Genomic DNA, 14,394 nt, shown 5'->3' on the forward strand with positions numbered 1-14,394 from the left:
TTGGATTCTTCAAAGCTTGAGCACACTTGATTCAACAGGTCTCGGTTCCCTTTTTACTGGAATGGCCAGCCTCATGACTTTGGGGTGGCCTGGAGATGATGTGTCGCTCGGTTGTCTTGGTTCAGTTGGGGATCCAAGAGAGAGAACACCATACCGTGGAGATATCTCGATTGGAGCACTAACTGGCCCAAGCATTGGGTCATCTAAAGCAGTCTTTGGGTGCTAACACCGATCTCTCGGAGAAGATAGCTCGGGAGGCGGCCGAGAAGGAGCTTGCTCAGCAGAAGGTTGTTGAGGCTGGTCTTTGTTTGGCGGCGGTGAAGATCGAGTTGGCGAGGGTGGTGGCTGAGAACACCCAACTGAAGAAGATGGTTGAGGAGAGAGATGAAAAGCTCTCGTCCTCGGCCACTGAGTTGGCCACCCTCGAGGCTGCAAAGGACGAGGTCGAAGCCGAGCTTGACCGCAAGTTCGAGGAGACCGAGGAGTTGTTGAAGCAGAGCCTCCTTCGTGCTGTGTGACAAGCCCACGTTCTGTTTAGAGGACCGTCGGCCTCTGGTGCCTTTGACCTCGACCACGAGGTGTATCAGGGTCGGCTGATGCCCAGTGCTGAGGCGAGGGCTTTGGCGGCGCAGGAGGTTGGGCCGACCGAAGGTGGAAAGGGCGAAGGTCGTGAAAACAACCAGGATTAGATTTGCCTTCGGCTGGGCTGTGGCCTTTCTGTTTTGTCATTTCTCTTTCCTCCGAGGTCGGGGTGTGGCCTCCCTTTTTTGTTATCTTCAATGTATCGCCCTTTTATTTCTTTATTATGCTTTCGGTCTTTTTGGATTCTAAGACAAATTCTCACAAGTTAAAAGTGTCAGCCTTTATTTGCATGGCGGTCGGCCTTTAATGCATAACTTAAAATTGAACAAGTTGAATGGCGGTCGGCCATTAATGTGATTGCTTAATCGAACAAAGTGAATGGGCGGTCAACCATTAATGTGATTGCTTAATCGGACAAATTGAATGGGCGGTCGACCATTAATGTGATTGCTTAATCGAACAAATTGAATGGGCGATCGACCATTAATGTGATTGCTTCATTGAATAAATTGAATAGGGTTTAGGGTTTAGGGTTTAGGGTTTAGGGTTTAGGGTTTAGGGTGATGTGATTGCTTAATCGAACAAATTGAATGGGTGGTCGACCATTGGTGTGATTGCTTAATCGAACAAATTGAACGGGCGGTCGGCCATTAATGTGCGTCCATAGATTGATTTTAGGCTTACTTGTGCCAAGTTATCAGGTTAACTTGGGTGTGTTGATCAGTCTCGGCAGGGTATGCCAGTTAAGACTTCGTCCAGACCGAGCCGAGTGAGAGGTGTTGGCAGGGTATGCCGGTTAAGGCTTCATCCAGACCAAACCTAGTTGATCGGTCTCGGCATGGTATGCTGGTTAAGGCTACATCCAAACCGAGCTGAGTTAGAGGTGTTGGCATGGTATGCCGGTTAAGGCTTCATCCAGATCAAACCTAGTTGATCGGTCTCGACAGGGTATGCCGGTTAAGGCTACATCCAGATCGAACCGAGGAGTTGTAGGAGAATGATACTAGTACTTTGAGAAAAATGCCTCGTCAAAACCTCCCAGGTAGAGCGAGAAAAGAGTGCGTGACTTTATTTTTTCAGCTGTAATAAAATTTAAGGTGTGTGGCATTCCACGTCCTTGGTACAATTTTTTCCAAGAGCCATTATAAGGATAAGTTCCCCACTTTGCGACTTCTCGGACTCGGAAAGACCCCTCCCAGTTAGACGAGAACTTCCCTTCGTTTTTTCTCGCATCGCTGCGCATCCTTCAGACGAGGTCTCCCTTTTGGAAGCTCCTCGGTTAGACTTTTGTGTTGTACTGTCTTGAAGCCCGAAGCTTGCACGCGGTCTCCCGTATCTTGCTCTTGTTGCGAAGCTCACTTACAAAATTCAGGTTGACCGCTAGGCTTTCCTCATTTAGGGTGAGGTTGAACACTTGCCTTCGTATAGTGGGCTCACCCACTTCGATCGGGATCATCACCTCGGTCCCGTACGTCAGGCTATATGGCGTTTCCTTGGTGGTTGTCTGGGGGGTGCACCTGTATGCCCAGAGTACTTCTATCAGCTCTTCGATCCTTCGACCTTTTGCCTTGCCTAGGCGTTTCTTCAGCTCATTTAGTATGACCTTGTTTGCAGCCTCGGCCTGTCCATTGGTTTGTGGGTACTCGACTGAGGCTGTGATTGACTTGATACTGAGGTCTTCGTAGAAGGACTAAAGTCCCCGGTCAATGAATTGTCGGCCATTATCAGTTATAATTGTATTCAAAATGCCGATTCGACACACGATGCTTCTCTAGACAAAATTCTGAACGTTTTTTGTCGAGATGGATGCAAGTGGCTCGAACTCGATCCACTTCGTAAAGTAGTCGAATCCAACTAAGAGGAACTTGGTTTGCCCTTTTCTTGGTGCGAAAGGATTGATGATGTCCATCCCCTAGATGTCAAACGACCATGGGAGATGAGGTTGTGCAGCTCTTCCGGCTTAGTATGGTGGAGGGGGTCGAACTCCTAACACTTTGAACATTTTTTCACGTACTCGGCACAGTCCCCCTGGACGGTTAGCCAGTAGTAGCCTTCTCTCAATACTTTAGAGGTCATCGTCCGTGCCCCTGAGTGGTTTCCGCAGACTCCTTCATGGATCTTGGTTAGGACATACTTGACCTGCTTATTGGTGATACACTTCAGCAAGGGGGCCGAGTAGCCTCTTCGGTATAAATCATCGTTTATCATGGTGTACTGGGTACAATGTTGCTTCATCGTTTTTTCTTGTTTTGGCTTGCATGTGCCATCCTCTAGGTACTGGATGATGGGTGTCATCCAGTTATCAGTTTCGGCCTCGGCTATTGCAAGATATTCGGTCTCGGACACACTGGGTGCCTCAGCCATATATGTATGACTGAACTCTGGTGGCTCTTCTTCTTGGTGACCGACTGCCTAGACAAGGCGTCGACCCTTTTGTTTTCCTCCCTTGGTATGTGCTTCAATGTGCTTTGTTGAACCGGGAGATGTTATTTCGGGCAGCATGGTAGTAACGTTGTAGTAAAGGCTCCTTCACCTCGAACTCTCCCTTGACCTGGACGACCATAACCTGGGAGTCTCTTTTGCACACGACCTCGCGTGCTCCCATGTCGTAGGCTAGGTTTAGCCCAAAGAGCAAGGCTTCGTACTCGGTCTGGTTGTTGGTCGCCTTAAATCCAAACTGGAGTGTTTGCTTCAGGAGGAGGTCGCCCGGTCCTTCCAAGACGACTCCTGCTCCACAAACTGTTTTGTTGGATGAGCCATCCACATAGAGTGTCCACCCGACCAACAGGGTGGGTAGTGGTGTTAGCTCGGCCGAAAAGTCAGCCAGGCACTGGGACTTGATAGCCCCCTGTGGTTGATAACGAATGTCGAACTCGGACAACTCGACCGAACATCCTATCATCCTCCCTGTAAGGTCCGGTTTAGACAAAATTTTAAAGATTGGGTAGTTGGTCCTTACAGTGATTGAATGATTTTGGAAATAGGGGCACATTCGCTTTGCCGTGAGGACCAGGGCGAGCGCCACCTTCTCGATCATCTGATATCTCGTCTCGGCCGCGTGGAGCATCCGGCTGACGAAGTATATTGGTCATTCCTTGCCCTCGACCTCCTGCACTAATGAAACGCTGATTGCCTCTTCCGAAACTGCCAGGTAGACCAGGATGGGTTGATCGGGTCTCGATTTCTGTATGAATGATGGAGATGTTAGGAAATCCTTCAGCTGCTTGAAGATTTCCTTGCATCTATCGTCCCAGCTCAACTTGAAGGCTTTCCGAAGTAGCTGGATCATCGGTCTCGTCCTCTCGGCCAGTCAGGAGACCAATCTGGAGAGGGTTGTTAGGCGCCCTAGGAGTTGTTGCACCTCCTTGATGTTTTTCAGACTTCTCATGCCGACTATGGCTTGGCATTTGTCGGGGTTGGCCTTTATCCCTCTATGGTTGAGCATGAAGCCCAAGAACTTCCCTCCCTCAACTCCGAATGTACACTTCTCGGGGTTGAGCTTCATGTTGGCCCCTATGAGGGCCTTGAACATATCCTGGAGGTCCTCCACGTGTTGGTCGAAAGAGTCGGACTTCACCACTATGTTGTCCACGTAGACCTCTACACATCGGCCGATCAGCCCTTTGAAGATCTTGTTCATGAGGTGCTAGTAGGTTGCCCATGCGTTCTTGAGGTCGAACGACATGACCTCATAGTAGTAGTTGGTGTCGACCGTCATGAACGTCTTCTCCTTGTCTTTGGGGTGCATACTTATCTGGTTATAGCCAGAATAAGCATTCAGGAAGCTCAAGATTTTATGGCCAGCTGCCCCGTCCACCAGGCGGTCGATGTTGGGTAGGGGGTAGGAGTCTTTCGGACATGCGTTGTTGAGGTTTTTGTAGTCGACGCACATCCTCCAGTTGTCGTTCGGTTTGGTGACCATGATGACATTGGTCAGCCAAGTCGTGTATCGGGCCTCCCGTATGAACCCGGTCGACAGAAGCTTCTCGGTCTCTGCCTTCGCTGTTAGGCGTTTTTCATCGCCGTAATCTCTCTTCTTCTGGGAGATCGGTCGGGCTTCTTTAAATACTGACAGTTTATGCGTGATGATGTTCGGGCTTACTCCCGGCATATCGGACGATGTCCATGCAAACAAATCTACGTTCTTCTTTAGCGCAGCGTGCATTATCTCGGCCTCGACCGCTGCCATGGTCATCCCCACGGTAGTATTGTGTTCTTCATCCATCAGCAATACTCGCCTCAGCTGTTCCTGCGCTTCCAGTTGATAAGTGTATAATTTCAGTAATATTTCATATTAAAATATAGACACTTATGAGGATTTATTGTTAATTTACATATAAAATAATCCCTAATTTATGAATTTATACCTTTTTACATTTTTTATGATATTTATTTGAATAAGAGTATTTTATTCCCAAATTTGGTGTTAATTGCATATTTTTAGGGACGATTGAAGATTTGGAGTAAAGGAGAATAATTTGAGCTAAAAAGAGAAAGTTGAAAGGTCCCAGAATGGAAAAAGAAGCAAAGAAAGATTGTGTCTTTTTTATGTTTTATCACTTAGCCCATTAGCGCGACATAACAAGCCACCTAACCCTAGAAAAGTAGGATAAATAGGGGGCTAGAGGTTCAACCCTAGGGTGCCAGATTGAGAGGAAAACACCATAGAGTGAATTGTAACCCAATTGGGAGAATGGAAGGTGTTAGAAGTATGTGTGACTAATTCTACCCTTTGGGATTGGGAGTAATCTGCTCGAACTCTTATGTATTGAGGTGATATTTTATATATTAATATTCAGTTCTTGATTGATTATTGGTATTGTTGTTTTACTTTTAACTTTTCGTGACAAATTGAGAATCCTAAATCTGATCGGGAGGTATTTTTAGGGTTTTAACCTAAACACCAATACTTAACATATTTGAGTGCTAGGAATAGACTTGAAATGTTAATTGCTATTAAACGTCTGAGCTTCGTTCTAAGTTGTTCTTATAATTATGCGAGGAATCGATAGTTAGGGGACATTCTTAAGGATTTTATATGCGAGGAATCAATATAAATGATTTTTATACAGGCATCAATTTCAATCAAAGAACTTAATATTGACATGCTAATCAAAATACATGAGAGTGAGAAAGATGAAACCTAATCCCTATTTTTCCAATTGAAGCAACTAATTCTTTGTTTGTATTCTTATTGATCAGTGCCAACATAACACAATTAATTCAAAACTCTTTTTATTGTTCTATTTTTATATTTAGCGAGTTTTGTACTCGATAATTCACTGTTCCTTGTGGGATCGATATCCATCCTTAGGGACAATTATTACTTCTGAAAAACGCAGTGCACTTGCCGTAGAAAGTCATCACCAGTTTGTCCTCGATCGCCCGAGGGTCTAGGTCTACCAACACGACGGTTGGCTCAACTGACATCGATCGGACCATAAAAACTACCGGTTTTGTTCTCCTCTATAAAAATCATGATATTCTTGATTGAATACCATAAAATTTATTTTAATATTTAAAATCTCAATTAAACTCTACAATATGTTTTTAATAAAGGAAGAATTTAAAAATATTTTTAAATCTCAATTGAATGCACTCTTTAGTTTTTTGTTTTTTTAACATTTTTACGTAGTAAAATGAACATCAGTTTCATAAGTAATTAATGTCTATAAGAAATAATCCATATAAAATATTCTCTTATAGTAATGGCATTATACTAATTTGTTTCAAGTTAGATAGTTTGTTCCATATAAGCATATACTTGACATTAACTATTTATTTTCTTACAAATGAAATCATTTTATATAAGTACGAATAATTTAAGTATATTATGTTAGATCTTGCTGGTCAAGTATATTATGTTATGGTTAACTCAGTTGAGAGTTTAATCCATGAAAATCAATAATAAAAGGAAAAAAATACTTATGAAAATCAAAAGTATAAATAATACTCTTTATCTCATGATTAAGGTTAGTTGGAAGTTGTTTGATCTAATTGTCACAATAAATTAATTACAGTGGAATACTTCAAATGTTACTTGAATAAGAGCCAGATATCACGCAATTCAAACTAATGAGTATTACAATAACAAAATTATTAAATGAAAATTAATTTTATAAATAAAAAATAATTAATTATTATATTGATTAAATTAGATATTATTTTAAAGATTAAAAATATTATTTGTATTTAAAGTAATTTTTATTATTAATAAAAAAATTAAATTAATTTATAAATTATATCTAATTAGCTATCAAATACTTTAGATTTTTAAAATTAGTAGCTAAAACATTAATATAGCTAATTAAATATGAATTTAAAACTAGTTTATAAATTTAGATACTAATTTAGATCTTAATAATTTTTTAGTATATAAAATAATATCTAATTTATTCAATATAATAATTAATTATTTTTTATATATAAAATTGATTTTTATTTAATAATTTTTTAGTAATATATAAACATGTTTATATGTTGTTTTATTATTAAACTAGATCATTCTATTTGGTTAACCCTCTAGCAAACATTGTTTTAGTAAAGTGATTTATTCCTTTAGAATGATCATCCTGGTCTAAAAAAGTTATTTGTTTCCAAAATTATTTTAAAAAAGTTTTTAAGTTCTATTCAACTTCATTACATAGCTAGCATACTATTTCATATTAAATAATAAAATAAATCACAAAAAGTTACTTTGCAAATTTAAAAAGTTAGCTGGTTATTTTGTTTCTCATTGTTAATATAAGTTGGAATAAAATTATAAGGATTACAATTGTCGAACTTTTTAATATATGAAAAAAATCAAATTATTAAAATTATTCGCATCTTAGACTATAAAACTAAAATTGGACTTAAGCAGGGAATCAAACTTCATTGACAAGAACAAAGAATTGTATTCGCCAATTGTCTTCCAAAAAGAATTGAAACTTCAGCAACTTGGTGTGGAGTGTGCAAGGTCACTTTTAAAGTGTGAGACATTACTAGAAGGACCTTGCATTCTCCAACCCATGTTTTTAAACCTATTTCCATATAAATTAAAATTTCGATTTTATCCTTTTGAAATTTGTATTTCAGAAATATTTTATAATCTAAAAAATATATTCTAAATACACATAAATATATGATTCAGAATGTATTAATATATTTGAAAAAATATTTCAAATTTCAAAAAAACATATAAAATTGTATAATTCAGAATGTATTAATATATTTTGGATAGTATATTTTATATAAAAATACATATCAAAATATGTAATTCAAAATATAATTTTTTAGAGATAATTTTGTCATTTCTCTCTCATGAGGGTGCAAATTTAAAAACATGGAGGATGAAAAATGCAACAACCCTGTTAGGTGCACCCAACTACTAATGCGAGATGATAAAAAATGTCTTTTACAGTTTTTTGAAATTTTTTTCTGAAATATGTTTCTGGAATTTGTTTTATGATTTTTTTTAGAAAATATTTTTTATATTCCAGAATTACTTTTCCATAATGGAATTTTGGTTTTCCAATTCTATTCAACAATTTCATTTTTGGAACATAAAAACTATTATAGTTTTTTTTTCTAGAATATATTTTTTAAATACGAATTTTAAATTTCAGAAGGAGCATAATTTTAAAATTTCAAAAGTTGATTTGATGTCTAAAATCATTGAGTGCGAGGACCAGAAAATGACTAATTCTCACCCCATAAATTATTTTTCATTTTGGAATTGAAAATCCAAAATAAATAAATAAATACATTCTAGAAAAAGAAAATTTAAAATAGATTTTTATGTTTTAGAAATAAAATTTCAAAAATAGAATTAGAAACTCATTTCAAAAAAGTAATTCCGAGATACAAATAATATATTATGGAAAATAAAATCTGTAAACGTATTCTAAACAAGAAATTCTGAAATTCATAGAAGTATTCCAGAAATATATTTCAGAAAAAAGATTATGAAATGTATTTTGATCAGATTCCCTCTTATTTAAGAACATTTTTATCATTTCACACAAACTTGATGGTAACAAAATCGGACCAATAATGAGGCTTTTAGAGGACTTGAGACTAATAAGGATGGAAAAAAGAAAAAAGAGTTCTTGTGTGCGGTGTCTAAGTATCAAATTTCGAAGGAAAAAAAAAATAGAACAATCACAAATTCATTTTACCTTTAGAATTTTGACAGAATAACTTGTTGTGATTCTTGTGTCTTTGGTAAGGGAAAAGTAAATGGAGGATAATAACTTAATTAAAAAAAATTAAGTATAATTATTTATGGGTATGCAAACATTTTTATATTCATATTTAAAAATAATTTGTTATAGTACTTAGGTATACTATTGTAATTTTTTATTGCTATACATATATAATTTTAAATTTTTTAGGGCTTACCATCTAAACTCGTACGGACTAAAAAAATTATAAAAATGAAACAAATGATTGTTGGGTATAGAAAAGAAAAAGAAAATATTATTAGTTCCTTTGCAATTTTAATATAATAGTCTCTTTATATTTTATTTCCTTTGCATTTGCAAAAACACTTAATGGAGAACGGAAAATAATAAAATAAAATTTTCAATATGATAAAAATAAATTTTACATAACATAAACTTAACTTTTTTTGAAAAAACTAATGCCAAAATATTTTTATAAATTAATTCATATACAAACTAATTTTAACCTGTAAAAAAAGTTTGTTTTAATTTATTTTCTTTTTCTACAAATACTTTTGAAAGTTTTCCATCGAATATACAAACTAATTTTAACCTGTAAAAAAAGTTTGTTTTAATTTATTTTCTTTTTCTACAAATACTTTTGAAAGTTTTCCATCGAATATACAGTGAGAAACACTAATAACATATAGTTTTTCAAAATACAGCCTCTCATTGCAGAAGCTTGATGAAAATAATATATATATATATATATATATATATATATATATCTTAAAGATGAAAAAGTTTGGAAACAACCCACTGAAAGTAGAAGGCATATAGCAAGCATGAACAATTAAAATGATAATTGGTAACCAAACAAATTGGATCAGAAATATCAGTATATTTTTTTTATCAGAAGTCAGGCTTATCCCTTCTCAGTGAAGGCCTGGTCACTGTAGGAAGGAGCTCTCTGATTTCCTTAGCATGGGCATCCATACCTTTAAAAGAATAAGCTTTAATCATGGTTCTATAAGTAATGATATCAGGTTTACAACCACTCTGTTTCATCATCTCAGGCACCCCTTTCATCTCAGCCAAACACCCTAACCTCCCATAAGCATCCACCAAGCAATTAAAGAATACGGTGTCCAGTAATACATCTGAATTCTCAACAAATCGCATGACACCACCAATTTTTTCAGGCTTACCTGCATGTGCATAAGCCCTCACAAGTGAGCATAGTGTAACACAACTAGGTTTTATTCTCTCTGACCGCATTAGTCTAAACAAGTACTCCATCTGTTTGAGATCCCCAGCCTTCCCAAAAGCGTCAATCACAATATTGAAGGTCACAATTGTCCAAGAGTAATGGTATCTCTGCATGTATTCCATCACAGCACTCATTTTCTTGTATTCCTCAGCCTTGCCATAGGAATCCAAGAGAATGTTGAAGGTCTGAACATTAGGTTGGATGCCAGCAGTTTGGAACTTCTCATAACACTTCTCCATTGTTTCAATTTGTCCAATGTTGCCGAATGCCCTTAGTGTTGAATTCATGGTCCATGCATCGGGTTGGCAATCCCGGTCAGCGAGCATTTCCACAAGTATAGATTCCATTTCTGAAAACCTTTCAGGAAAAAGGATAACTATATTACAGATATGCAAATATGATACTAAATCATGCTACAGCTGGTTGCTGAAAGAATAAAATACAAGCTTAACAACTAAATCAAAATGGAACAACTTGAATAATTCAATTTTACTTGGAAGGGAAGAGGCAGGGGGGATCCAGGAATGGATGATGGTGCATCAGTGCCTAACATAAATACATCGTGAAAGAGCTCAGTTACGGCAATCATAAGGCTAAGTCTGCCAATAAACTAACTACCTTTACTTCAAAAAGATTGAATCTCCGTTCTCTCAATTGCTTTTTCTTGTATTTAAATTCTAGAGTATGACGTAAAAGTAGGGTAGTCAATTTAATTACTTTTCCAATTTCTGTTAGCAACCAGATTGTAGATGTATTACTATCAGAAGGTAAAGAGAGACAGGTAAAAACTTACTTTCTTGCCTTCCCATAAGCATCAATAAGAGTATTGTAGGTAACTGTGTTGGGTTTGATTCCATGATTGGCCATGTCAGATAAAAGACCCTGAACTTTGTCAAAGGCAAAAACCTGTAAGCAAGATTTTATGAGGATTGAATAAGTTTGTACATCTGGCTGACAACCAGGGGTATTCTTCATTTCCTCAAGAAGAGTGAAAGCTTTGTCCAAGAGACCACTCCTACTGTAGGCAGACAACAATGCAGTGTACGATTCACAGTCCAAAACACAACCCTCATCAACCATCGCTAGAAAGAGCCCATGAGCTTTCTCAGGTTGCTTACATTTTCCAAGCATGACTATTAACTTAATGTATATACCAGTGTTAGGGCTGTACCAGATTTGTTCACGCAGTAGTTCAAAAACCTGAAACCATGAGAGTATGCTTTAATATTATTATGAAGTCTTCCTATAGAAAGATAGTTCCACCAGAGTGTGATAGAGTTAAGTGCAAAGCATTTCAACCATAGTTTTAAAATTCATGTTCGTAAGTATGAAATCCTTGAACAGCAATTCTGTAAGTAAGATTTCCACCATCAATTTAACTCTTCCTTATGCTGCTACATTTTTCAACTTATCTTCTAGATCCCAACGCAAATATGTTCCCCTGTATATTTACTTTCTTCCTTCAACATTTCATATTTCCTGAACAGGACCCAAATATGTATTGGCACTTACTCAATTGCTGCCCTATATATATAGGTAGAGGATTAAAATAAAATATATAAAAGGAGGCACAGAGAGAGAGACAGCAAGAGACTAACATACTCTTCAGCTAGCTGATAAATAAATGACACGGACGATGAGAGGAAACAAATAGGAGGTTATAAATTTGCTAGGAGTATGCCAATGAACACATTTACATGTTCTACTAGACATTGAAAATAATCCCGATCCTCTATACATTAAGTTACTAGATTAATAAATGAGTTTTTTCAATAAATATGTTTAACTCCATTTACACCTATCCAATGTACTACTTGTCCAAAAAGCTACCCAACATTCAATTAAGCAAAAAGTTGTTATGGCCAAAGCTCTCTGCACGGGTTGTTTTTATCTTCAGAGTCTTAAACAAGAGATAAACACTGCATGTGGTAGGTATTTTTTCCTGCCCCAGTGTTTTTACAGAACTTTCCACTGCTGCATTTGATGGTGGGCCAATTCTAATTTAGCAGAGAAACAAGGGAAGCAGAGGCAGAAATGGTGGGTATGAGATTGCGGGGAAAAGTCTGCTAAAGTTCAGTCTAACAGAATTCACACGAGCAACTAGAAGATTGGAGAAAGGAGGCAGGTAACCATGGGGAATAGGTAGATTATGTGGGAAGCTAGATGCACCATTAAATCTATGATGGAAACTCACCAAGGATTAGTCCTTGGGTGTAGAGCACATTGACTTTGTGACCGAAACTCATCGAGGTTTAGTCCTAAGGAAGGAGTAGCACTCTGCCGTTTGCCTTATTTTCCATGTTCATCTGCCATGTTTTGTTCTTTTAATTGCTGTATTTAGAGCATAACTCTATACTTTTTTCCTACATTTAAGTTGTTTGACAAACAGATATCTTGTTTCATCCATCAAAGTTATACTTTCTTATGAACCAGTCTCAGTTGTTTTCCTCTTCACATCCATTTATTGAACTACTTACTCAAAAAGTTACCAAAATTTAATTATAATTAAACCAAAGATTATCATGGTCAAAATTTCTCATCCTTTTCTTTTTTATTCTAACCAAATTCCAACCTCATATTACCACAGCCACAACATAATCCATTTAAATGGAAATCTAGTCAACTCCAAAACTTACAAGCATGGAGTCCTACGATAACAAAGAAACAACTGAGAGTAACAATTTATACTAAGAATAATTACAGACCCATCTATCTGTTTCACCAACTCTCGGTTAACCTTCAACTCTCATCTCATTTCTACCAAAGATAATCACCTAGTGTAAAATATAAAAAATAATAGGTTTGTGTTCTCTTCCCTGAGTCGTCACACAATCCAACACTACGTATTTGTTTATTTACTGTTTTCGAAAAACAAGTTATCTATTTTCTAAAATTATAAGTGTTTCAGTTAAACAGAGCACAAATCATGGAAAGATTAGAACATTGGAGAAAATACGATGGATGGAGCTAGTCAAGAGGGGCATACTGGACATGTTATTATTAAAATGCAATTTATCACCTACATTATACATACATGTATCATCTTATTATTAAAATAAAAATTAATTCATATATGCAGGAAGTAAATTGCACTTTAAATTTAAAAGATAACATTAAAAAATGGATAAATGACCATCAGAAACACTATCAATTTAATGTTTTGAAATAATAAAAAATCTAATTAAAAAAATTCAAATTGATGTCTCATATAATATAGCTTAATAACAAAATAGTCCCTGATTTAGTATCAAATTGATCCTTAAAAATATAGTTTCATGACAAAGAGAAGTTATACTTGAAGGACTCTTTTTACAGGGATTAAAAAATGTTTAGTTCTTTTGAAGGATTAAATTGCCATAGTCTCTCACATGATCTAAGGACCAAATTGTTCATTTACCCATAAAAATCTACTTGAAACAAGTCTAATGTGAAAGACAAACGCTACTTTCAAATATTGTTTTAGTTTGTTAAACTTGAGGACTAACATGAAACAGCAATAGGACCAAATATACCATTCTGCCATCCCAATTTAGAAGAACAATTTGAGTATTCACCCAAATTCAACTTTAATCTCATTCACAGTACAAGCTAATAGAGAGTGATGACACAAACATCCCAACAAAGAAAAAGAGAAGCAAAGAAAGTTGAAAAACCTTGAGAGCGGATTCCCAGCGCAGAGCCGCGACTCTTTCGTGGAGTGCTTCGAGGACAGTTCTGGGAAGAAGCTTCTTGGCGTTGATGGGACCCTTCTTCTTTCTACCACTCTTATCAATCACGGCCTTCGTCGCCTCTCTCCACAGAATCACCGATACCGCTTTCTGCGACGCTAGCTTTTGGTTCCTCAATTCCTTCCGCTCCTTCGCTTCCCGCTTCTTCAGCTCCTCCAACTCCCTCGCTATTCGCCGCGTCCGCTCGTCCACCACCGTCAGCGCCGTAGAGGAAGGAGAAGAAGAGGGTTCCGGGTCGGGTCGGGGTGATACCTGGATTCGTGTTGAGGCGGTTCGACGGGCGGAGATTGGTGGAGGGAAAGGAGGGACGCCGGGTGTGGTAGTGGAGAGTGATGCAGCTGCCATTGGGTTTTGGTTGGTCTCTGGCCTTCGGACAGAACATGGATATCTATTTGAAAAATATTTCTTTTACACTCTTTCAAAATATTAAATTAACTTCAGAACCCACTTTAATAATATAATAATATAACTAAAAGTTTAAATAAAAAATAAAATAAATATTATTAGAATATTAATATTTAGGATTTCAAGTGAATGTTTTTTCATTTGGTGGATGTATCATCATCCTATTCCCATTTTTTTTTATTACAAGGCCATTTCTTAATATCTACTTACTATTATTTAAATGTTTAAATGCATGTAAATATTAATATTAGTTACACTTTTTAAA

The 14,394-nt window shown here is 36.8% G+C and overlaps 1 protein-coding gene across 2 annotated transcripts; it reads right to left on the reverse strand.

Annotated features, from left to right (window-relative positions):
• Window positions 1–9,546: 9,546 nt before the first annotated feature.
• LOC137825934 (Pentatricopeptide repeat (PPR) superfamily protein) lies at window positions 9,547–14,151 on the reverse strand. 2 transcript variants are annotated; one of them, XM_090294563.1, is made up of 4 exons: window positions 13,650–14,148; window positions 10,790–11,196; window positions 10,490–10,542; window positions 9,547–10,353 (listed from the first exon to the last, which is right to left on the reverse strand). In XM_090294563.1, exons 1-3 carry the CDS (start codon window positions 14,067–14,069, stop codon window positions 10,536–10,538), a joined length of 834 nt encoding a protein of 277 aa, XP_090150689.1. In that variant the 5' UTR covers window positions 14,070–14,148; the 3' UTR covers window positions 9,547–10,353; window positions 10,490–10,535. The 2 variants fall into 2 exon arrangements, with proteins under 2 accessions (XP_090150689.1, XP_068487847.1); XM_068631746.2 differs by lacking the exon at window positions 10,490–10,542 and having other exon boundaries at window positions 13,650–14,151.
• Between the last annotated feature and the right edge of the window lie 243 nt (window positions 14,152–14,394).

This window comes from Phaseolus vulgaris, chromosome 8 (assembly GCF_051622355.1).
Source record: "Phaseolus vulgaris cultivar YP4 chromosome 8, ASM5162235v1, whole genome shotgun sequence".
Classification (NCBI taxonomy): domain Eukaryota; kingdom Viridiplantae; phylum Streptophyta; class Magnoliopsida; order Fabales; family Fabaceae; genus Phaseolus; species Phaseolus vulgaris.

Excerpts from the sequence above, each read along its gene's own strand:
- LOC137825934 (XM_068631746.2), bottom strand. The coding sequence starts at position 14,069 with ATGGCAGCTGCATCACTCTCCACTACCACACCCGGCGTCCCTCCTTTC. Across the intron at positions 11,197-13,649 it reads GCTGGGAATCCGCTCTCAAG|GTTTTTGAACTACTGCGTGA; the intron begins GTTTTTCAACTT and ends TCATGGTTTCAG. Across the intron at positions 10,354-10,789 it reads GCTTATGGGAAGGCAAGAAA|GTTTTCAGAAATGGAATCTA; the intron begins GTAAGTTTTTAC and ends TTTTCCTGAAAG.